Source organism: Dipodomys spectabilis, unplaced genomic scaffold (genome assembly GCF_019054845.1).
Source record: "Dipodomys spectabilis isolate Male_0828 unplaced genomic scaffold, ASM1905484v1 ptg000480l, whole genome shotgun sequence".
NCBI lineage: Eukaryota > Metazoa > Chordata > Mammalia > Rodentia > Heteromyidae > Dipodomys > Dipodomys spectabilis.
The window spans coordinates 2,037,352-2,062,191 of record NW_024871157.1 but is presented as its reverse complement, the minus strand read 5'-3'; the positions used below and the strand labels follow the sequence as shown (position 1 = coordinate 2,062,191).

Genomic DNA, 24,840 nt, shown 5'->3' with positions numbered 1-24,840 from the left:
TAAAGCCTTAATTTCAAACACTAGTACTACAAAAAAAAATTTTTTTCTTCATTTAAATCATGAATTCCATCCAGTGCTGGTGGCTCACGCCTGTCATCCTAGCTACTCAGGAAGCTGAGATCTGAGGATCATGGTTCAAATCTAGCCCAGGCAGAAAAGTCCATGAGATTATTTTTATTTTTTTTGGGTCCAGTAGTGGGGCCTGAACTCTGGGCCTGGGCGCTGTCCCTCAACTCTTCAGCTCAAGGCTAGCGCTCTACCACTTGAGCCACAGAGCCACTTCCGGCTTTTTTCTTTTTGCTTATGTGGTGCTGAGGAATCGAACCCAGGGTCTCAGGCATGCAAGGCATGCAAGTGCTCTACCACTGAGCCACCTTCCTAGCCCCTATGAGATTCTTATCTGCAATTTACCACCAGAAAACTGGAAATAGTGCTCAAAGTGGTAGAGCGCTCGACTTGAGCAAAAATGTTCAGGAACAGTGCCCAGGCCCTGAGTTCAAGCCCCATAACCACAAAAAAAAAAAAATTCCATATCTAAAAACAGAACTCCTTATTTGTAGATAGAAACACAAACAGCTCTATCACCACAGTTAGCAGTTGCTAAGGAAAGTCAGCATTATCAGGTCTATTGAATTTAAAACTTAAAACACTGCCTTTTGTGGCTTTCTTCATTATAATCTAAGATTGGTAATAACAGGAGAACGTTTATTCCTTACTTCTTTCCCACTTTAGGACTACAGGTAGAACAGCCAGTGGTTTAAGGAACATGCTTACCCCTAAGATTATAGACTTAGCTGTAGGGATAAAAGAGTGGTCTTACCTGTTGCCTGTATAGTGAGAGGTTGCCTTCAATGGGCTCATTTCTCATCATTTTCTTTTCAATCAGCTGATTGATCTCTGTGTTTATTTCATTGATCTAAAATTGTATGAAAGTAAATAATATTAAAACTCTTATGATTACAAACACAAGGTGATATCTAGCCAAATCCAGCTGTGAATTTATATTCTTTGTTGTTGTTGTAGGTTGTGGGGCTTGAACCATCTGGGCCTGGATACTATCCCTGAACTCTTCAGAATAAGGCAAGTGCTCTACCACTTGAGCCACAGTACCACTTTGGTTTTTCTAGTGGTTAATTGGACATAAGAGTCTCATGGACTTTCCTGCCCTGGCTGGCTTTGAACCATGATCTTCAGATCTCAGCCTCCTGAGTAGCTAGGATTACAGGCACCGGCACCCAGCTTGTTATGATTATTTTCAGAAACAATTTACATTTCATGATATATTGAAACAATTTACTTACATACATGGATTTAATCACCCATGTCTAAATTATCCTAAAGTCTTTTATATGAAATATATGTGTACATTATTATGAAAAAGATGCTGTCTGAAAACCTGAAGTTAAGCCTAACATGGTGGTCTGTAGACCTCTATAATTCCAGCTACTCAGGATATGGAGTCAAAATGATCCTGAGCTCAAGGCTAGTCAGACATAGTAAGACCCCATTCCAGAAATAAATGATACCAACAAAGTCAGATGCTGGTGGCTTAGCTATTTAGGAAGCTGAGATCTGAGAATTGTAACTTGAAGACAGCCCAAGCAAAAAAAAGTGTGAGAATCTTTTTTTTTTTGTTTGGTCGGTCGTGGGGCTTGAACTCTGGGCCTGGGTGCTGTCCCTCAGCTCTTCAGCTCAAGGTGAGAGCTCTACCACTTGAGCTACAGCGCCACTTCCGGTTTTCTGGTGGTTTATTGGAGATAGGAGTCTCACAGTCTTTCCTGCCCGGGCTGGCTTTGAACTACGATCCTCAGATCTCAGCCTCCTGAGTAGCTAGGATTACAGGCGTGAGCCACCAGCGCCTGGCAAGTGGGAGACTCTTATCTCCAATTAACTACTGAAAAAGCTGGAAGTGGAGCTGTGGCTCAAGTGTTAGAGCACAAGCCTTGAGCAAAAAAGCTCAGGGAACAGTGCAAAGGCCCTGAGTTTAAGCCCCAAAACACTCTCTCACTCTGTCTGTCTCTCTCTCATCTTCCCCCTCCTCCCCCCTCTCTCTCTCTCTCTCACACACACACACACCAATCTGATTTTTTTTTTTGGGGGGGGGGTTCGGTCGTGGGGCCTGAACTTGAGCCACAGCACCACTTCCAGCTTTTTTCTTTTTGCTTATGTGGTGCTGAGGAATCGAACCCAGGGCCTCATGCATGCAAGGCAAGCGCTCTACCACTGAGCCACCTTCCCAGCCCCTGATTGTTTTATTTCTAGGGAACAAAAATATTACATGATACCATGTCTCAATGAGCATTACAATGAAGTTTAATAATTCCAAAGGTGATATATTTAATTAAAATATTAATTTTACTATAGAATTGTTATAAAAATTATGCCTAGAAGTGAATAACATTCAAAATATTTTAAAATTTGCTCTCTGAATTATTATATTTTGAAGACATAAACTTTTATATATTCAAGTAAACTAGTTTTCTGAGTTGACTAGGCTTTTATGACACTGTATGTATAAAGTAGCATCATTGTATTCTGTAATTTCTCGTAAGGACAACTCATCAAAGAGTTGTTACCTCTCGGCACAGGCTAACTTTAAAGTAAAGAGTAGGACATTACGGAAAGCAGATAACATAACTTTTACAAAACTGAGGATGAGGTAAATTTGGGAGCTATAAAAAGATGATTATTGATTGTCACTTACTTTAGATTCAAGTTCAAGAAGATCAGAATGACCCATCGCTGGCTCTGAAACCACTTTTTGTAAAAAATGCAGTTCTTTTTTCTTGTTCTCTAATTCTTTAGGAAATTTTTCAGTTACCATATATGAATTAAATTTTATCTCCTCCTCTAGCCTCTTCATTAAACCTTTAAAAAAAAAAAAAAAACCACGAAGTGAATATTTAGCCCAGCTGAGTAGGTGTTTTGATATTCTACACAGTGTTGGAAATATAAGACCTATAAAGGGCATATCTGTCAAGGCGTTAGTACAATACCCACTATAGAAACTGGCCATTAGGCAGGCGCTGGTGGGTCAAGGCACCTAGCTACTAAGGAGGCTAAAATCTAAGGATCACGGTTCAAAGCAAGCCTGGAAAGGAAACTCCATGAGACTCTAATCTCCAATTAACTACCAGAAAACCAGAAGTGGTGCTATGGCTCAAAGTGGCAGAGTACTTACCTTGAGTGCAAAAGCTCTGGGACAGCACTCTGGCCCTAGTTCAACCCCATGACCCACCAAAAGAAAAAAAAATTGGCCACTGAAGTCTTTAGATGTTAATTAGAATGATTATTAAGCAGAACTTACATAAAAGAATAAACAATTACAGAAAAAGTGGTATGATTTTTCCTTTTTTTTTGGCCTGTCCTGGGATTTAAACTCAGGTCTCTGTCCCTGAGCCTGACTGTGCTCAAGGCTAGCACTCTACCACTTGAGTCACAGTGCCTCTTCAGGATTTTTCTGAGTAGTTTATTTTAGATAAGAGTCTAAGCCAGGAAGCTAGGAAGGTGGCTCAGTGGTAGAGTGCGTGCCTTGCATGCCTGAGGCCCTGGGTTCGATTCTCAGCACCACAGAAGCAAAAAGAAAAAAGCCGGAAGTGGTGCTGTGGCTCAAGTGGTAGAGCGCTAGCCTTGAGCTGAAGAGCTGAGGGACAGCGCCCAGGCCCAGAGTTCAGGCCTCACAACTGGGCCCCCCCCCCCCCAAAAAAAAAAAAAGTCTAAGCGGGGCCAGTGGCTCATGCCTGTAAACCTAACTACTCAGGAGGCTGAGATCTGAGGATGACAGTTCAAAAACCAACCCCGGGCAGGAAAAGTCTGTGAGACTCTTATCTCCAATAAACCACACAGAAAACTGGAAGTGGTGCTATGGCTCAAGTGGTAGAGCGCTCCCCTTGATCTTAAGAGCTGAGGGACAGTGCCCAGGCCTAGAGTTCAAGCCCCACGACCAACCAAGAAAAAAAAAAAAGAGTCTAATGGACATTCCAGTGGCCTGTTGATTTTTTCAATTTTACAACCTACTTCTTTAAAATCCCTTGATATTTAAAAGAAATACTTGGGGAGGTGTGGGGGAGGCTGGGAAGGGATGTGAAGGGTAAACAAAGGAGGAGGCTGCAATGCTTGATAAGAAATATACTCATTATCTTGCCCATGTAATTGTAACCCCTCTGTACAGTATGTTCACAAAAAATTGAAATAAAATATAAACAAAAATAAAATAAAATAAACAAATAAAAGAAACACTTGGGGCTGGGAAGGTGGCTCAGTGGTAGAGTGCTTGCCTTGGATGCATGAGGCCCTGGGTTCAATTCCTCAGCACCACATAAACAGAAAAATCCGGAAGTGCCACTGTGGCTTAAGGGTAGAGCACTAGTCTTGAGCTGAAGAGCTGAGGGATAGCACCCAGGCCCAGAGGTCAAGCCCCACAACCACAAAAAAAGAAAAGAAAAGAAGAAACACTTGGAAAATCTGATTTATTACTGCATTCTATATTACCTTCTAAGTATTTAAGAAATCAATGAACCAAGTGACAACACAAATGAAATCTACCCCAGGTGTTCTCATTCTATAAATGGTCATTTATTTTTTTCTTTTATAATACTTCTGGATATTTGTAACTTATCAGGTTCAAACCAATAAAGACATTACTAAAGATATACCAAGCTAAAATCTAGAGAAGTATCTACATTCATAAATGTTTTAAGTTTGGTAGCTTTTATTTTATAAAGTATTAGTTTACAGATAAATGGAAACTTAAATTACATTTAAAGTTTGAATAGCTTCCTGTTTTGAAAGATGAACCACCATACATAGATTTTTTTCTATGAATAACGGTTTTGTTATGAATCCCCAGCCTATAAAGCTTTATAACGTTTATTTCAGATCTTTCCATTCCACATTTACAAAGTCTAGCTTGACTTTAAAACAGTGCGTTTCCGGCTTAAGCATTCTATGCACTTAAGATTGTGTAAAAAGACTGGCCCAAAGCCTTAAAATTATTTTTAGTTCCGTTGTGTAAAAATGTACTAATGGCAAGTTCACAAGTTTTCCATTCATTCCTTCAATCTCCCCCTTTGCTTTCAGGACTGAAGAAAGGAAAACATGGAAAAATGTTCAATGCACACTATGGTCAGGCAGTGCTTCCTTCGTGCTTTCCTGGATTCTCTGGCTATGCGGTAACTGGTGTATCTCTAGCTTCTTTGGGGGAGGCAGTACTGGGGTTTGAAGTCACGGTCTTATGCTTGCTAAGCACAAGTTCTACCACTTGACGCACTCCACCAGCCCCATAAAATCCACCCACTTAAATGTACACTTCAATGTTTTGCAGCATATTCACAGCTTTCAAACACTAGCACAATCCATTCTGGAGCACTATTATCAGCCTCAAAAGAAATCTCCAAACTCCTTAGCATCACTTTTTTTTTTTTTTGCCAGTCCTGGGGCTAGAACTCAGGGCCTGAAACTGTCCCTGAGCTTCTTTCTTGCTCAAGGCTAGCACTCTACCACTTACATCACAATGCCACTCTTGGCTTTTTCTGTGTATGCGGTACTGAGGAATGGAGCCCCAGGGCTTCATGCATGCTAGGCAAGCACTCTACCACTAAGCCACATTCCTAGCCCCTTAGTATTACTTTCAATCTACCCTACTGTCACCTGTGCAGCTATCCTCCAGGCCCTAGACAAACCACTAAGTTGATTTGATTTCTTCATTTATGGATCTTCCATTTGGGACGTTCCATACAAACGGGATCACAGACAATAATTAGTATAGACACAATCACAGACAATAATTAACCCCCACTGACTGCCTGATTTAAGTCAATACTCTCTAATCACTTCTACTTACTTTCAGGCTTTGCATCTGCGGCAGCATGGCGCATACTTTTCAGCTGGTTTTGTACTCTTTGCAATCTCTGCACTGCGTGAAATAGCTTTAAAATACAAATTATTTGCTTAGTCTATTAAAAGTTACACTCACATAGGCAAGCAATGGAAAATACAACTTTTATTATATAAAAGGAACTGATGATAAAAAAAACAGAAAAATATCACATTAAAACAAAAATGTAACTAGCTGAGTATCTTTTCAAGTAAAATCTCTTTAAAAGCTTTAGAATTTGTATTTAGTTATTTGAATTCAGTGATTTAAAAATACATATTTGTTAAATAAAAAATACATCAGGCTTTTCTTCTGCAATAAGATTTTCTTTTTTTTTTTTGTCGGTCATGGGGCTTGAACTCTGGGCCTGGGCACTGTCCCTAAACTCTTCAACTCAAGGCAAGCACTCTACCACTTGAGCCACAGTGCTACTTCCGGTTTTCTGGTGATTAATTGGAGATAAGAATCTCATGGATTTTCCTGCCCATGCTGGCTTTAAACCGAGATCCTCAGATCTCAGCCTCCTAAGAAACTAGGATTATAGATGTGAGCCACAGATGCCCAGCTTGTTATATGGTTTTCTTCATCCTAAGCAATGTTAACATTCTCATCAAGTCTCAGAATCAGAAAGTAGGGTACATAATCATTGAAGGCTCAAGAAAAGCACCGAGCTAGTTTTGACTTGATGCAAGTCAAGCTCCAGTGGAGCTCTACCAATTTCAACTAGACATTTAGATACAGAACTGATTTGAGAGGTATTTTCAAATCTATATCTATTCAGATTTTGAAACACATTTTTAATAAATAAAAGTAATAATTTGGGGGCAAATAATATTTTCCTTTAGCATGAAATTTAAAAGCACAGAATGTAAGTAATTTTGAGTCTTTTCATGATGCACTTATTTGGTACCATAGTAAAATGGAAAGGGTACTATGATCAGTGAAACAAGGAGAATGTTCTTATAGCTTCAGAAATCTAATGATGCCCTTTAGAGATTGTCAGTTTCATTAGCAATTGATTTGATGGCTTCCCATTTCAATGAATTTTAGTAATATGAGAACAACATGGGTCAAGCAGAATCCAAAAGACAGTGTAGAGACACAACAGCATAGAATCCAAAAGGACATACTGTTGTTGCTATTGATGCCACAGAATGCTTTCCTCTTCCCCCAGCCCCATCTTTCTTTCTTTTTTTTTGCCAGTCCTGGGGCTTAAACTCAGGGCCTGGGCACTGTCCCTGAGGTTCTTTTGCTCAAGGCTAGCACTCCACCACTTGTGACACAGCGCCACTTCTGCCTTTTTCTGTTTATGTGGTACTGAGGAATGGAACCCAGGGCTTCAGGAATGCTAGGCGAGCACTCTACCACTAATAGACATTCCCAACCCAACAAAAACTTTTTTTAAAGAAATTTTTGTTTGTCTGTTTGTTTGCCTATCCTAGGGCTTGAACTCAGGGCCTGGGTACTGTCCCTGAGCCTCTTTGTGCTCAAGGATAGTGCTCTCCCAATTAAGCCACAATGCCACGTCCAGCCACAGAATGCTCTTAGTTAAGAGTATTCCATCATGCTACCAAAGGGAAGTATGAAATTTTACATTTCAGGCAGGTACCAGTGGCTCAATCCTGTAATCCTAGTTACTCAGGAGACTGAGACATGAGGATTGTAGTTCCAAGCCAGCCTAGGCAGAAAAGTCCCAGTGAGACTCTTATTTCCAATTAACCATTCAGGGCTGGGAAGGTGGCTCAGTGGTAGAGCGCTTGCCTTGCAATGCATGAGGCCCTGGGTTCGATTCCCCAGCACCACATAAGCAAAAAGAAAAAAGCCGGAAGTGGCACTGTGGCTCAAGTGGTAGAGCGCTAGCCTTGAGCTGAAGAGCTGAGGGACAGCACCCAGGCCCAGAGTTCAGGCCCCACAACCGGACCCAAAAAAAAAAACAAAAAACAATTAACCATTCAAAAACTGGAAGTGGAGATATAGCTTAAAGTGGTACAGTGCTAGACTTGAGCAAAAGAGTGCTGGGACAGTGTCCAGGCAAGCCCCACTACTGAAAAAAAAAAAAAAAAAAACTTCTACATTTCTAATTTGTTTTCTCTTCACATGTGAATTACCAAAAGGAGATACTCCTTTCACCTTGAAAATATAAACCCCATGTGTATACCTGATTCTTTTGTTCCTGTTTCTGTTGTGCAAGAAATTCTTCTCTCTCTTTCTCAACTCGAAGTTGCCTTGCTATTTTAAGCATCTGCTGATGATTCTGAACTGTCTCCACCTACAGTAAAGGAATAAGTAGTACATGTTACTGTCAGATTTGAGGAAAAAAATTAATGTGTCACGTGACTCAGACATCCACTTATTTCCTTTTGGTAAACAGTACTTCCTTTGAGATGACAGCAAAGGTCTAGACTCCAGGTTCTTTTTTTTTTTTTTTTTGGTCCGGTCGTGGGGCCTGAACTCTGGGCCTGGGCTCTGTCCCTCAGCTCTTCAGCTCAAGGCTAGCACTCTACCACTTGAGCCACAGAGCCACTTCCGGCTTATATGGTGCTGAGGAATCGAACCCAGAGCCTCGAGCATGCAAGGCAAGTGCTCTACCACTGAGCCACCTTCCCAGCCCGACTCCAGGTTCTTAAAAGTTTTGTGTTACTGGCTAGGGAGAGTCATTTTCCTTCCTTCAGCCCATCCTCTGACATATACTCAAGCCTGGCTTAATCTTTAATTGCATTCCTAATTCTTTGTAGTCCTTGGGATTTAGGGCCAAAGTCTACAGAACTAATTCTTGACTTACCCTTTTCTTCAAACGTTCAACCCTCTTAATAAGCTGATCTTTTTCTTCCTCCATTGCATTAATATCCTAAAAAAGTGGCAAAGAGGAGATTAAAAGCACTCTTGGTTTGTAGCATTCTGATAAGGTTTTTATATGACTATGCATCTATCATTTTTTTGCATCTATCATTTTTATCATGCATAACCTGAGCAGTAAGGAACAAAGATCTTCCTTGGATAAAGGACATTTTCATTCCCTCTACCCGCCCCCCCCCCCAAGGTTCTTTATGCAGGGTAATTTTTTTGGCAGTTTGGTGTTCATCTAGAAAGGCAACTAAAGCAGGTTATAACACAGCAAAGTAAAGCTGCCAACCAGCACATTTGTGTTCTGATTCCAAATATGGGAACAGGATTTTTCAAAAATCTTCTATAGTGGGAAGTATGCAGGTCTAAATACATGAACAACAGCTGCTGACACTCCATCTGCTCTGTTAAGTGCCAAACTATGTACTCTGCCAATTTTCCATCAAGATTATTTCTAAGGCTATGATATTCTCAAGACATAAATTTGCGTGTGGTTTGTTAATTAACCAATTCCTTCTCCTTAAAGAAAGACATTAAAAATAAGTTACCTTCCTCTAACCAGCTTCATGAACTTTTGTAATGAAGAAAAAAAGTCCTTTCTAATGCTAATACAAGAATACTACAAGTCAGTATCGGTAGAATCACAGAAATGTGTACTCTTACTACTGTAGCATTGTATTAAAGAATAACATTAGAAGAAGTGGGGCTGTGGGCTGGGAAGGTGGCTCAGTGGTAGAGCGCTTGCCTTGCATGAGGCCCTGGGTTCGATTCCTCAGCACCACATAAGCAAAAAGAAAAAAGCTGGAACTGGCGCTGTGGCTCAAGTGGTAGAGCACTAGCCTTGAGCTGAAGAGCTGAGGGAAGAGTTCAGGCCCCATGACCAACCAAAAAAAAAAAAAAAAAAAAGAAGTGGGGCTGTGGCTCAAAGTGGTACAGTACTAGGCTTGAGCAAAAGAGCTCAGGGACAGCAGCACCCAGACCCTGAGTTCAAGCCCCATGTCTGACCAAAAATAAATAAATAAATAATATTAGAAGTGCTAAAGCATTGGGGCTGGGAAGGTGGCTCAGTGGTAGAGTGCTTGCTTCACATGCATGAGGCCCTGGGTTCAATGTCTTAGCACCACACATAAACAGAAAAAGCCAAAGTGGCACTATAGCTCAAGTGGTAGAGCACTAGCTAAAGAGCTGAGGGACAGGGCCCAGGCCCAGAATTCAAGCCTCACTACCAACAAAAAAAAAGGAAAAGAAGAAGGAGGAGGAGGAAGAGGAAGAAGAGGAGGAGGGGAGGGAGGATGGGAAGGGATAGGAAGGGGAAACAAAGGAGGAGAAGGATGAGGCTACAATGCTTGACAAGAAATGTACTCATTATCTCGCCCATGTAATTATAACCCCTCTGTACAGTATTTTCACAATAAAATAAAAAAGAAGAAGAAGAAGAAGAAAAAGAAGAAGAGGAAAAAGAAGAAGAGGAAGAGGAAGAAGAAGAAGAGGAGGAAGAAGAAGAAGAAGAAGAGGAAGAAGTGCTAAAGCATGCTTTCCTTCTAGTTCAGTAATTCCATATTAGGGGATTTATTCTAATAAAACATGCGTAAGTCACAGACTTCTATAAGCATTCTCACTGGTGTCAATTATATTTTAAAATTTGAAACATTCTAGGGGCTGGGAAGATGGCTCAGTGGTATAGCATGCTTGCCTTGTATGCATGAGGCCCTGGGTTCGATTCCTCAGCACCACATAACCAAAAGTAATAAAATATAAACTGTGTCATACATTTAAAAAAAAAAATTGAAACATTCTAAATAAGGATTGTTAAATAAACTACAGTAAAGTACAATGGAAGTCATTAAAAATTATGCAATAGAGTGTTTAATGATATGAGAAAGTCATGATATGACATTTGAAAAAAGCAAATTATAACATTTATATACAGTATAATTCCAAGGAAAGGGTTTAAATATATTTAGTGAAATAAGAAAAGTGGTTATCTCTAGAGCACAGGATATATACATATGTATATGCAGATATACATATGTATATGAAATATACATATATTCACATATAATGTATCCTGACCAAACTCACTCCTTCTTCCCCTCCTCTCACTCTCCCACTTCTTCCACCATATTCATTTACCCTCTCCATTTTTTCCCACCTCGATAATCCTTCCCTCAACAGTCCGTTTTACTTTGCTGTCATTTATAAGTGTGTGTTTCTGTATTAATTGGAACATGAGTTTCACAACATTGTCTCAGACATACTTACAGTACATTTTAGTCAGAATAACCATCTCTATTGGGAAAAAAAACATTTAATGTTCCCAATTTAATGATAAAAATGGAATTGTTAACTATGGAATTCTAAAAATAAAATTCATGTGAGTTTGAATAGCAAGGGTACTTAAGTGTCTGATAAAAATGTAAAAAATATTTCCTGGTGAACATTTGAGTAACATTCATTAAAAGTCTTACAAATTTGAACATAATTTAATAAGCAATTCTGGGCTTGGCACTGATGGCTCATGCCCATAATACTAACTATTTAGGAGACAAAGATTGGGAGGATAGAGAATTGAGGTCAGCCTAAACAAGTTCACATAACCCCAACTCAACCAATAAAAAGATGAATGAATATTATACCTAATTATATAAATAGGATGACTGTTTTCTAGGCCAGCTCAGGTAGAGTAAGATCTTATCTCAAAAACAATCACAGTAGCCAAGCGCCGGTGGCTCACACCTGTAATCGTAGCTATTCAGGAGGCTGAGATCTGAGGATCACAGTTCAAAGCCAGCCCGGGCAGGAAAGTCCATGAAACTCTTATCTCCAATAAACCACCAGAAAACTGGAAATGGCACTGTAGCTCAAGTGGTAAAGCGCTAGCTTTGAGCTAAAGAGCTGAGGGACAGCACTCAAGCCCAGAGTTCAAGCCCCACGACCGACAAAAAAAAAAAAATCACAGTAGCCAGGCATATGGCTCACACCTATAAGCCTAAGAAGACGGAGATCTAAAGAAATTGCTTTGAAGCCAGTCTAGGCAGACAAAACTAAGATTCTCTTATTTTCAATTAATCAGCAAAAAGCTGGAAGTAGAAGTGTGGCTCAAGTGGCAGACCATCAGCTATGAGCAAAAAAAGCTGATGGGCTGGGAAGGTGGCTCATTGGTAGAGTGCTTGTCTTGCATGCCTGAGGCCCTGGGTTCTATTCCTCAGCACCACATAAGCAAAAAGAAAAAAGCCGGAAGTAACGCTGTGGCTCAAGTGGTAGAGTGCTAGCCTTGAGCTGAAAAGCTGAGGGACAGCGCCCAGGCCCAGAGTTCAGGCCCCACGACCGGACCCAAAAAAAAAAAAAAAAAATGCTGAGCAAGAGCTCAAGGATCTAATTCAAGCTCCAGTACCAGCACCAAACAAAACCTAGCAAAAGCAACTGAAGGGGGCTGGGAAGGCGGCTCAGTGGTAGAGTGCTTGCTTTGCATGCATGAGGCCCTGGGTTCAATTCCACATAAGCAGAAAAAGCTGGAAGTGACACTGTGGCTCAAGTGGTAGAGTGCTAGCCTTGAGCTGAAGAGCTGAGGAACAGTGCCCAGGCCCAAAGTTCAGGCCAACAAAAAAAAACAAAAGCAACTAGAGATATGGCTGCCCAACAAGCATGAATCTGTGAGTTCAAACCCCAGTACTACCAAAAAATGAAATGAAAAAATAAGCAATTCCATTTCTAATTTTTTTTTTCTAAGGAAATAACCACATATATGTGTAAAATATTTGGATGAAGATAATCACAGAATTATCTAAGATAGCAAGAAATCAAAACAAGGCTAAAGTTTAAATTATTAAACTAATTATGAAATACAATTTGTTCATTAAAATCATTTTGTAGAAAAGCAATAATTAAACATATTCACAATGTAATTATTTTAAAAGATAAAAATATAGTGATACCAAATACACACAATAAAATTATTTTTATTGTTCCTTCTGTATTTTATCTTATATATGAGACACATTCATTAGATAAAGATTCTAAAATTTAATCTTATTAAATCCCTGCTAGTAGTTCATATAAAACCTAGAACTTAGCCAGGCGCCGGTGGCTCATGCCTGTAATCCTAGCTACTCAGGAGGCTGAGATCTGAGGATCGTGGTTCAAAGCCAGCCCAGGCAGGAAAGTTCGTGAGACTCTTATCTCTAATAAACCCCCCACCCCCCTCTAGAAAACCAGAAGTGGTGCTGTGGCTCAAGCAGTAGAGCGCTCACCTTGAGCTGAAGAGCACAAGGATAGCACCCAAGCCCAGAGTTCAAGCCCCACGACCGACAAAAACAAAAAACAAAAAAAAACCTAGAACTCCCAAAATTACTCTGGTCTCATTAATTTCCTCAAATAAAGAACAGAAGTTCTACCAGAAACCAGTGGCTCACACCTGTAATCCTATCTACTTAGAGTCTAAGAGCTAAAGCCTGAAGTTCAGCCCAGGCAGAAATGTCCATGAGATTCTTATCTCCAAATTAACTATTAGAAAATCAGAAATGACATTGTGGCTCAAAGGGGCAGAGTACTAGCCTTGAGCAAAAGAGCTTGGGGATAGTACCACAGGCCCTGAGTTCAAGCCCCACAACTGACCAAAAAAAAACAAGCAATAGAGATTATACAAACAAAAATTGCTATTTGCTATTTATATGCTAAATCTAGTATTATTCAAATCCAAACAAGTATTTTAATAATTTTCTCATCTTTACCCTTCTTATTTCTGCTGTAGAAAATCCAGATGTCTTGAGTTGCTCACATTCTTTATGCAAAGTTTTAAAAGCTTCCATCAACTCTTCATACTAAAAGAGTAAGTTATAAAACTAATGATTAGGTCAAATATGGTTTTCTTAATCAGATTATCTATTAACTTGTAGTTATCATTTAAATCACTGTAAGAACAGTATTGAAAACATTCCCAAACATTTATATACCACACAAAAAAGTAGTCTGGCTGGGCTCTGATAGCTCATGTCTGTAATCCTAGCTACATAGGAGGCAGAGAGCTGAGGATCACAGTTCAAAGCCAATTCAAGAAGACCAATCTGCGAGATTCATCTCCAATTAATAAAAAGTGAAATTAGCAAAAAGCTCAAACAATAGAGGGCCAGTTGTGAATGGAAAAAGCTGAGCAAGAACATAAGGTCCTAAGTTCAAGCCCCTGAAACACAAACACAAACATTTATATACACACATATACACATAGTTTTGCCACTAAATACTCCTCCAGCTTTATCTCTGGTTTGCTTTCCTACTTCATACTCTATACTCTATTCTTTAAATCCCTCAAACATCTCACTTTCTCACCTCCAGCTTACATATCCTATTTCCTTTGAACATTTCCTAGGAATCCCTCATGTCTAGCCTAGGCAACTCTGATCATCCAAGGGTCTTAGAGAGACCTTCTTTGGCCTTGTGAAGTTATTTCTATTTGTCTGTCTCTCTCATCAGTGGCATTCAGGAAGATTCACATTCACTGTTCTTACTTTGGTACTCCTGAGACCTGCCATAGTGAACAAATCATATAAGTGATCAATAAAAAATAGTCAAATAAATAAAAATACATCTTTTTCGTGTATATATGCTGGTCCTGGGGCCTGAACTCAGGGCCTAGACACTGTCCCTGAACTTTTGTGCTCAAGGTTAGTACTCTACCACTTTGAGCCACAGCCTGACTTCTGGCTTTTGGTGGTTAAATGAAGTTAAGAATCTCACTGGCTTCCTTTCTAGACTGGCTTCAAACATGATCCTCAGATCTCAGCCTTCTGAGTAGCTAGGATTACAGCACCTGGCCTAACAGTGGAAGAAGACTGGGCACTGCCTCATGCCTGTAATCCTAGCTACTCAGGAGGCTGAGATCTAAGGATCACGGTTCAAAGCCAGCCCGGGCAGGAAAGTCTGTGAGACCCTTACTCCAGTTAACCACCAGAAAACCAGAAATGGTGCTGTTGCTTAAGTGGTAGAGTGCTCACCTGAGCTGAAGAGCTGAGGGACAGTGTCCAGGCAGAGTTCAAGCCCCACGACCGACGGAAGAGGAGGAAGAGGAAGAGGAGGAGGAGGAGGAGAAGGAAGAGGAGGAGGAGGAGAAGGAAGAGGAGGAGGAGGAAGAGGACAACCCTGGAAGAGCCAGATCAACCAGAATCTTTAATTGTCAATACCTTTAAGACCTTCAAGCCAGAACCCAATGTTACTCCAAACTCTGGTAAAAGGAGTAAAAGGACTTGTACTGAGACTTCAAGCTCATCAGACCTATCTCTACCCACTTTGAGATTTCAAGTCTGCGTGGCTTCTTAGCCTGCTTTCTTACAAAGGATTTACAAGTTGCAACTGGCCCAGGGTAGTGCTGATTTGTATCATTTATCCCGGTACAATTGTTTTTATTTTATTTTTATTTTTATTTTTTTTGGGTCCGGTTATGGGGCCTGAACTCTGGGCCTGGGAGCTGTCCCTCAGCTCTTCAGCTCAAGGCTAGCACTCTACCACTTGAGCCACAGCGCCACTTCTGGCTTTTTTCTTTTTGCTTATGTGGTGCTGAGGAATCAAACCCAGGGCCTCTGGCATGCAAGGCATGTGCTCTACCACTGAGCCACCTTCCAAGCCCCCGGTACAATTGTTAAGCCAGCCTGTTTCTCTCTAATTTGGATGACAAAAACTGCCTAGTGACCACACTGATCAGCACTCTCAAGCTCAGGATTCTACCCACAACTATTAAATAAAATCTTCATTACTTTCATTTCCAATCCACCTACTCCATTCGCTAGCCTTTGTGTACACAAAGGCTGACCACTAAGTAGTACTGTTTTACTTTCTGGTGCTGCCTATTTCTGTAGAAAAAGCCATTAAAGGCTGGGAAGGTGGCACAGTGGTAGAGTGCTTGCCTTGCATGCATGAGGCCCTGGGTTCAATTCCTCAGCACCACATAAGCAGAAAAAGCTGGAAGTGGCACTGTGGCTCAAGTGGTAGAGTGCTAGCCTTGAGCTGAAGAGCTGAGGGACAGCACCCAGGCTCAGAGTTCAGGCCCCACAAGCGACCAAAAAAAAAAAAAAAAGCCATTAAAGAGATGAAAGCATATATGAATAATATGCACACCTTTGAAATCCATTGCAAACAGTTTTAAAATATCTTTTATGTCTATATTGTATACCTGTTTGTTTGTGTCAGCCACTGTTTCATCCTGAAGAAACTCACTTGGCACCTCAAGTTTTATTAGAAACCGAGCTAAATATGCTCTTTTCTTCAGTTCATTAGTCCTCTGAAGAAGCCAGTGGAGTACTGGGTAAATAACAGGTTTACTTCCAATCACCAAGCCCTGACGAAAAGTACTCCTAAAAAAGAAAGGCACATCCATCCCAATGCTTATTATTACAGCTAGAAATGATTTCTAACATTTGACAGCTGCCTATAACTAGGTTTAAAAGATAAACCCAAGGCTTTTTATTCTTTTCTTTTTTTTGTGGTGGTGATGGTGGTATACTGGGGATTGAACTCAGGACCTATGCAGGTTCTCTTATCACTTGAGCCACATCTCCAGCCCCTTTTAGGAATGGGTTATTTTGAGATAGGGCCTTACTATATGCCTGGATCAGCCTGGGCTGTCATCCTCCTACTTATGCTTCCCAACCGCTGGGGATGATCAGTGAGTCACTGCCCCTAGCCTCCATGCTTCCCCACAGCTGAGATTAACAGGTGTGTGGCTTTTCATCCAGCCCTTGGTTGAGATGGAATCTCAAGACTTTCTTTTTACCCAGGCTATCCTTGAACCTCAATTTCTGGAAATTCACCTTCCAAGCAGCTAGGATTACAGACTTGAGCCACTGCACCTGGCTAAACTCAAGTTTATTCTAAAGTCAGTCCTATATTAATTTAATTTTTTTTAATTTGGCTCTCAATATATCACTAGAGTATCCAGTGAAGTTGTGTTAACTGGCATAGCCATTATACTTCACTTCATTGATGGTATTTAAGTTGTTTTAAACTTAGATGAAAGGCAAATGATAAAATGGTGCTTAGCCAACTTTTTTGGTTATGGGAAAAGACTGACCCACTTAGGCCTTCTGCATGATAAAATAGTATTTGAAGAATTAAATTAAGTCTATTGAAATTCATCAATGTCTTCAGACCATCCAGTTAGGGTGGCTAGATATTGATTGTAGTATATGAACATTTGGGTATTAAAAAAATGGTTTAGGAAAGCAGTGAGCAGATCCTTACATGTCTGTAGCATTTCCTGGAGGTTTGTACTTAAGGATACCAAGAAGGCTCAACATCCGTTTTGCTGTCTGCTCTGGCATCTCCTCTCTGATATCAACAACTTGCTAATAAATAAATTGAGAAATATGTCATTGTTGTATATCTAGCAAAGAGCAATGTTTAAACTTAAAAAATTATTTGGCTAGATTATAAAACATTTTAAGTATAGGGCCCCTGATTCCAAACGAGGGAGCATAAAGATCAGTTACATTTAAAATGCCCATCTTAAAAATAGTCTCCAGCGTGGGCTGTCGGCTTCCTCCGCATGATCTCTGACCTGTCGCCCGCCCTTCAGCGGGGCCCACGGGGCTGAGAAGCAGGAGCCCGCGCACCCCGAGGCGGAGAGGCCATCATGGCCAAGTACCTGGCCCGATCATTGTAATGGGTGCGCAGGTGGTGGGCAGAGCCTTCACTAGGGCCCTGGGACAAGAATTTGCAGTCAGCCGGGCAGCAGCTGACGCCCGGGGAAGTGCTGGGCACCAATCCGCAGCTGCATCCAACCTCTCTGGCCTCAGCCTCCAGGAGGCTCAGCAGATTCTCAACATCTCCAAGCTGAATCTCGAAGAGGTCCAGAAGAACTATGAACACCTATTTAAAGTGAACGATAAATCTGTGGGTGGCTCCTTCTACCTGCAGTCAAAGGTTGTCCGGGCCAAGGAGCGTCTGGACGAGGAGCTCAGAATCCAGGCCCAAGAAGACAGAGAGAAAGGGACGACACCCAAAACGTGACTGCTCAGCCCCTCCCACCCCAGCCCACTCCTCATAATTTATAGCTTGGTAATAAGTGTCTTTTCTGCAAAAAAAAAAGTCTCCAGTGTAAAAAAAAGAACAGTGCATAAAAAAATAAGAGCTAACGCAGAAGAGAAATAATTTCTAAGTAAGATACAACTAGATTATTTAAATCTGAAGTTGACAAAAAACCTTAAAGACTTACTACTACAAGTATGGAAAATAAGGCCCAGAGAGGTTAAGTAACTTGCTCAAGACTCAGAGCTATTTCCAGGCAAACTGGCTATCCTGTCACCTTTACAAAGAAATAAAGACTCTTACCTTTGGGTCAATCTCAGCCAGAACATCATTGAGAACTTGCAATAGTTGCATTGGTTCCAGGGAATCAAATGTGATTAAATTATAATTCTTCTTAAAAGGCTCCTTATTGAGATTGTCCACAATGAATTTGATTTGGTCACTCATAATTATGTCTTATAACTTTTAAAACTAGAAAGTAAAAATAGGAAAAAAAATCCTCAAAATTGGTAGCAAAACCTGGTTGGGGGAGGGGGGAGAATTTAGTTCTAGCAAGTAGACATAAAAAGGCTATTTTACTGAAAGAAATTGGAGTATAAGGACTTTTTTTGAAAGTTACAGCACATACTGTTAATATTTGTCACATTTCTACATTATGCCCCAAATGTGACAGCAATCACCCAAATTAACAAGGACAAAAAAAATAATGCATCCTCCCGTGTTAATATCTCTCCTCTACAACGTCATTTTTACCCTGGTGTTAATCATGTAGTTGCAGACATGTTTCTAATCTTTCCCCTTAAATTAGCATCTCACATTTTTTACATAAAAACCTAGAATTAGTTCTCTTGAAAGGCAGAAGCTGAGTGGATAGCACTCCAGCCAGGATATGCCCTCCTCTGTTTCTGCTCTTCCACTGGCTTAAGTGGAGGCCTAGACTTTGCCATGCTGAGTAACTCAGGCCTTCATTTCTTTTAGTCTTCAATGAGGGAAGTCTCCAATTGTCTGTTTGCCCATCTCCCCCATTCCTAATCATTACAAGGCTTCTCACTGCATGTGGTATAAAATCTAAACCTCTTGGATTTTTAGACTTTAATGACAGCTCCACTTAACCTTCTCAGATGAAACTGAAACCTAAGTCTAAAGAAAATTACCTGGGTGGGTAAGAAAGATCATTACCTTTTTTTTTTTTAATGAGTATCTAATTTCTTAACTGCTGAAACAGCTTTATCAAGGTAAATTGCTTTGATGTTAGCAATTAAACAATGGCCTGCTAAAAAACTAAAAAGAAACTATTACCCCAGTGTTCGCTAATAGTAAAAACTACGAAATGAACAGGTGCCATTTTGCCCAAGACTTAACTTGGGGTGGTCAGCATTTTGCTCTGAAATGGGTTTCTTAATTGGGTGGGTGGAGCTGAATATCTAGAAAACATCAAAACGTTAAAAAAAAAAAAAAAAAAAAGGAAGATAGTACAGCCAGGGTAGTTTATAAATTGGAATTTGCCTTTATCTAAAAGGAAACCTCTACATACGTTAAAAATATCCACATTGGAGGTGCAGGCTCCTGACGAGGGCACCAGCAGTGGTCCGCATCACGACTTTCGCATACATTTATCGCTAACTCTAAGTTATTTAGCAATTACCCAGACGTCTATTCCTTTTTCCTCTTTCAAAACACATGAACCCCCGAATCTGGTCAACCGAGTACAAGGTTTCAAGGAAGGGCACGGAAAGCGGCGGGGCTCCCCGGCCCGGCGGCGCGGCTCTCCGAGGAGCCGCAGCAAAGGTCAGGGACGGCGGCGCGGGCGGGCGCGCGGGCGGCGCGGGCGGGCGCCGCGCTCAACGTGAGCCGAGCCGCTCGGGGCGCCCGCCCGCGCCCGCCCCACGCGGGCCCGCAGCCCCGCGGCCGGCCCAGCCCGGCGTGGGGGACAGGGGACCCCACGGCCCGCCGGGGCCCCGCGTCCGTTCATCCGCGGGAGCAAGCGGCCTGGCTGCCGGCGCGGCCCGCGGGCCTGACCCCGGACCGAGAGGCTTCGCCGCTGCGTCCCCCACGCCTCGTGAGAGGGGCCGGGAGCGGGCGGGAGCCCTGTCCTATTTCGGGGTTCGGGGAAGTTTCCGACCGCGAGTTGGCGAGGTTACCTCAAATTCTCCTCACGAAACCACCTCCCCACCCCCCACCCGGAGGCACCCGGCTCCCGCGGGCTCCTAGAGACAGACAGCGCCTTGGCAACGGTTGCCAGGCCGCGGCGATACGTCACTTCCGGCGGAAGGGGGCGCGCAGGCGCGCTGGGGGGGCTCGCGGCGGGGGCGGGCGGAGCTCTGACCGGCGCCTGGTCGGGTGCGAGGTCGGCTTCCAAGCTCTGGGCCGTAGCTGAGACCCTCTGGGGCTGTTACCCCGACTTCAACGTCCGGCAGATAACCTTCTCCAACGCCCAGCAGCAATATGCGACCAACTTATGCCATAAGTTTTAGTCATTTACCAAGCATCCGAGCATGATCGACGATGATGACTTTTTCATGGGTGCGCTGGTCCTGGGCCTTGAACTCAGGGCCTAGGCGCTGTCTCTGAGTTTTTGTGCTCAAGGCTAGTGCCCTGCCACTGGAATCACAGCTCCATTTCTGGCTTTTTTTTTGGGGGGGGGGGGAGAATGGTTAATTGGAAATAAGGGTCTCAGGGAGGGTAGAGTGCGTGCCTAGCTAATGCATGAAGCCCTGGGTTCGATTCCTCAGTACCACATACACAGAAAAAGCCAGAAGGGGTACTGTGGCTCAATGGTAGAGCACTAGCCTCGAGCAAAATAAGCTCAAGGACAATGCCCAGGCCCTGAGTTTAAGCTGCAGGACTGGCGGGAGGAGGAGTGGGGGGAGTTTCAGGGATTTTTCTGCCCGGGCTGGCCTCTAACTGTAATTCTCTGATCTCAGCCTCCTGAGTGGTTTAGGACTACAGATGGCACTGCTAATAGCCGGTGATGGATCTCTAAGCAAGGCTACTGGGGCTTGAAGTGAGGAAGCCTTTGACCTGGGCTTCAAATTGAGGCTTTCAACACAAGCATCTCCAAAGTAGGTTAAACCTAGGAGCAACTGGAGTCTGGCAGGAGTAAAGGACACATTCACCGTCTAGATCTCAGCTTCTGTGTCACATTATTGGGCCACAATGTTTGTACTGGGAATTGATTTTTTTTTTAATTCAGTAATTGTTTTTAGTATGCCAAGAGCCTGGGTTGGTGGGGGGATTGTCTTTTATAAAGTTCCTTTTGGCTTCTGAGAGGTTCTCCTTGGACACATGCAAAAATAATTAAGTCTTCCTTCTGTTCTTCATGAGTTCACAGCTTGCAGTGTGCATAAGGGTGTTCATGCCCAGGTCACTGAGGAGATTCAGAAACAGGCTGGTTTAGGGGAGGCCTTAGATGCTGGTAGTATTGTGAACCCATCCCTGCTAGCAACCACTGTACTTGTGACAGCAGTTGGTAATGAAAAGAGGGGAAAAGAAATGTTCATTCCTCCTTGCTTGAAAACTGGCTTGCCTGCTACTGCAACATTTTAGAAGAGAAACCAGCTACAGATTCAGCACCAAACTTACAACCTCAGAATAATAAATTATGCCCTACACTGAGTTGGCTTCTGGAAATGCAGTGTGAGGCCAGATTTAACCTGGTGCCTCCTTCATAGAACTGACCATCTTGGGCAGAGAGAAGCCATTAAGTGGGGGCCAGGACTGAGATAAATGCTAGAAATAAAAGAACCCAATGATGTCAAGACCCAGATGAAGAGCCCCAGGGTTATTCTACAAGGGGAAAGGGGCATGATAGCAGGGAAAGCTCCCATCAGAAAGGGGAAACTTTCAGGCAGAGGAAATAGGCTGTTCCACTGTTGGTCCCACTGCTGGCTGCCTTCAGATGGTTGTGGAACTATCAGGGGAAGATGCTGAGAGAGAAACTGAAACTTCTGCGTTGTTAGATGCTAACAACCATCTGGGAGAGGCAAGAATTAAATCCTTCAAACATAATAAGCCAATATCAGATTTGCGCAAGGGATTATACTATTCTGTGTGAGGAGAACTCTGAGCAGCCTGTGTTTGAATTCTGGGCCTGCCATTTTGTAGCCTTGGGAAATTCATTGCTCTCAGCTTTCTCCTGCACAGGGTTGGTGTGCAGATTAAGTGAATTGATACGAGTAAAGCAATTAGCACATATGTGAAATTGGGCAGCTTGGAAGACAGTTTACCCTTTTTTTGGGGGGAGGAGGGATGTGATGGTCCTGGGGCGTAGGTGCTGTCCCTAACCCACTTTGTGCTCAAAGCTAGCACTCTACCACTTGAGCCAGAGCACCACTTCCAGTTTTTGAGTGGTTAATTGGAGATAAGAGTCTCATAGGGACTTTTCTGTCCTGGCTGGCTTTGAACCATGACCCTCAGATCTCAGCCTCCTGAGTAGCTAGGATTACAGGCTTGAGCCATGGTGCCCGACTTTGTAGCTGACATTTTAACAGATGTTCTGGCCATATTTGACAGCCATTCTTGAAACTTCCATTCCACTCTTCTCTTCCCTCTTCTTTTGTTTTCCCCAGTGGTGCTTGCGTCTGCAGAGTAAATGCTCTACCACCGAGCTTCACCCCCAGTCCTTTTTTCTAATGTGTTACTGAGCTATAATTCACAAGCATACACTTCACCCACTTAAAGTGTACAATTCAATGGCTTTTAGCAAACTCACAGAGGCGTGCCAACATTAGCACTATCTAACCCCTGAGCATTTTCCCTGCTCGAAAAAGAAAGCCTGTCCTCCTCCCACGCTCCCTCCTGCTGCTCCCCATCCACCCCACCCCCGGCCCTGGCAACCACTGATTTACTTTGGGTTTCTATGGATTTGCATCTTCTGGACAGCTCACATAAATGGAATCATAAAACCTGTGGCCTTTTGTGCCTGGCTTCTTTCATGGAGCACAGCATCGTCAAGGCTCAATCATAGTGCCGTGTAGCACGCCCCAAGACATCATTCCTTTTAATGGCCAAGTAATGCTTCACTGCATGGTTAGACCACATTTTGTTTATCCACACGCTTGCTGATGGACATTTGGATTGTGTCCACTTTGGGGGCATTATAAATAATGCTTCTATGACCTTCTGTGGATAAAGATTCTATTGGCTGATTCAGGTGAGCTGTCCTTTCCAAATTCTACTTAATTGCAAACACTGCAGGGACGAGCTACAGTGCTCCACTCTGGTTCTTCTGAGGGGAGAATCACTCCTGGAAAAGAACAGTTTTCAAGATACAGTTTACATAAGGTAAAAAATAATTTATTACTTTTCGTAATTAAGTCCATACTCTTTTCAGGCATGGTTTGTTTTAGGAGCTCATAAATATATTAATATCCTACACACACACACACACACACACACATCTCTGCCTCTCATCTCTTTGTCCTGTGAATGAGCTGCTAGCAGCAGCAGACTTGCATCCTGACAGCCTGGTGGACAGCATGAAAGTAAACCATTTTCTTCTGGACTTTCAGCAAATTCCAAGGGCTCAAAAAATGTGTTTGACTATTCTATTTTTTTAATGTTTTGGCTTTTATTTCCCCCACTTTTGGGGATTAAACCACCAAGCTACATCGTAATCCTTCATCTCTTTTTTTTCTAATTTATTGTTGTTTCAGAAGTGATACACACGTGCTTGTCAGCTAATAAGTACATTTCCTTTCGTGCGCTGTCATCTGCTCCCCGGTTCTCTCCCCTTCCCTCCCTCCCATCACTACCCATGACTTGCATGGCCCTCCATCTTTGTTATTTGATTTGGAATCAGGGCCTCATTGAGTTCCCCGAGCTGGCTTTGAACTTGGGATCCTCCTGCCGCAGCCTCCTGAGCAGTTTGGATTCACAGCACCCAAGGTACCCACACCATGTACGATGGCATCCACCTCAGACTATTCTTGGATAAATTGTTCTCATGGCTGCAGCCATAGACTGGGTGGGGGGGATCCCTAAAAGGAAGGGCTGGGTTTGTGACCAGAGACAGAGGTGCCTTGTAAACAGGAACTTCATGTGTGTGTCCCATAACAGGTAGTCAGGGAAGGCTGTTACATCTTTTCTAACGTTTTATTTTAGGTGGTATTGGGATTTGAACTCAGAGCTTTGTGTTTGCTAAAGCCAGAACTCTATCGTTTGAATCTGCCTCTTGCCCTTTTTTGCTTTCATTATTTTTTTTTTTTCATAACATGGTCTTGGGGCTGGGAAGGTGGCTCCGAGGTGGAGCGCTTGCCTAGCATGCATGAAGCCCTGGATTCCATTCCTCAGTACCAGATACACAGAAAGAGCCAGAAGTGGCGCTGTGGCTCAAGTGGTAGAGTGCTAGCCTTGAGCAAAAGAAGCTCAGGGACAGCGCCCATGCCCTGAGTTCAAGCCCCGGGACTGGCAAAACAAACAAACATAATATGGACTTGCACTTTTTGCCCATGCCAGCTTTGACAATCCTACCTCCATCTGTTGCATAGTTGGCATTGCAGTATGAACTGTGAGATGGAGACTGCCTTGGCTGACCTTAAACTGTGATCCTCCCATCTCTGCCTCCAAAGTAACTAGGATTTCAGGTATAAGCCCCTATGCCTAGCTGGCTGTGACATGGTAAAAGCTGCATAAGGAAACATCACAAGAGGAAGAAGTGGGCATCTCCTAGTTGTGGGGTTACCACACATGAGGACCCCCTTGGTTTCCTTCAAGGGATTATCTTCAATGCAGGAGCTCAGTAATATCACCATGGGGTTCTTTCTCCCCCATCTCATCTAAAACACCTCCAGTCCCTACTCTCCTTGGATGGGCTATTGTTCATTTTAAGCTGTGTGTGTGTGTGTGTGTGTGTGTGTGTGTGTGTGTATGTGTGTGTGTGTGTGTGTTGCACCACTGAAGCTGGAACCCAGCACCACTGTGCTTCGTTCCCAGTCCTCTCCACTGTGGAGCGAGGAAGGCCTTGGGACCACAGCAGAGCCTCCCATCCTCCAGGTCTCCGAGGAATCTTGTGGATGCCCTGGACACAAGGCCGCCAGCCCCTTCTCATTTCACAACTTCCAAACAAGAACATTTTTTAAATGAAGAGTACAGAGAAGCCAAGCCAG

At 42.7% G+C, this 24,840-nt stretch overlaps 1 protein-coding gene and 1 pseudogene across 1 annotated transcript in view; one reads left to right on the top strand and one right to left on the bottom strand.

Moving 5' to 3' along the window:
- Ift81 (intraflagellar transport 81) overlaps positions 1-19,994 on the bottom strand; it is a 64,806-nt gene extending 44,812 nt beyond the window's left edge. The window contains exons 1-10 of the mRNA XM_042669084.1: positions 19,876-19,994; positions 18,038-18,205; positions 16,949-17,052; positions 15,882-16,062; positions 13,450-13,539; positions 8,658-8,723; positions 8,034-8,144; positions 5,843-5,927; positions 2,705-2,868; positions 821-916 (exon numbers count right to left, since the gene is read on the bottom strand). Coding sequence (XP_042525018.1) covers positions 821-916; positions 2,705-2,868; positions 5,843-5,927; positions 8,034-8,144; positions 8,658-8,723; positions 13,450-13,539; positions 15,882-16,062; positions 16,949-17,052; positions 18,038-18,181 — 1,041 coding nt within the window. The 5' untranslated portion in view covers positions 18,182-18,205; positions 19,876-19,994. The remainder of the gene's footprint in view (positions 1-820; positions 917-2,704; positions 2,869-5,842; positions 5,928-8,033; positions 8,145-8,657; positions 8,724-13,449; positions 13,540-15,881; positions 16,063-16,948; positions 17,053-18,037; positions 18,206-19,875) is intronic.
- On the top strand, positions 17,325-17,782 carry LOC122098583 (annotated as a pseudogene).
- Positions 19,995-24,840: the final 4,846 nt, after the last annotated feature.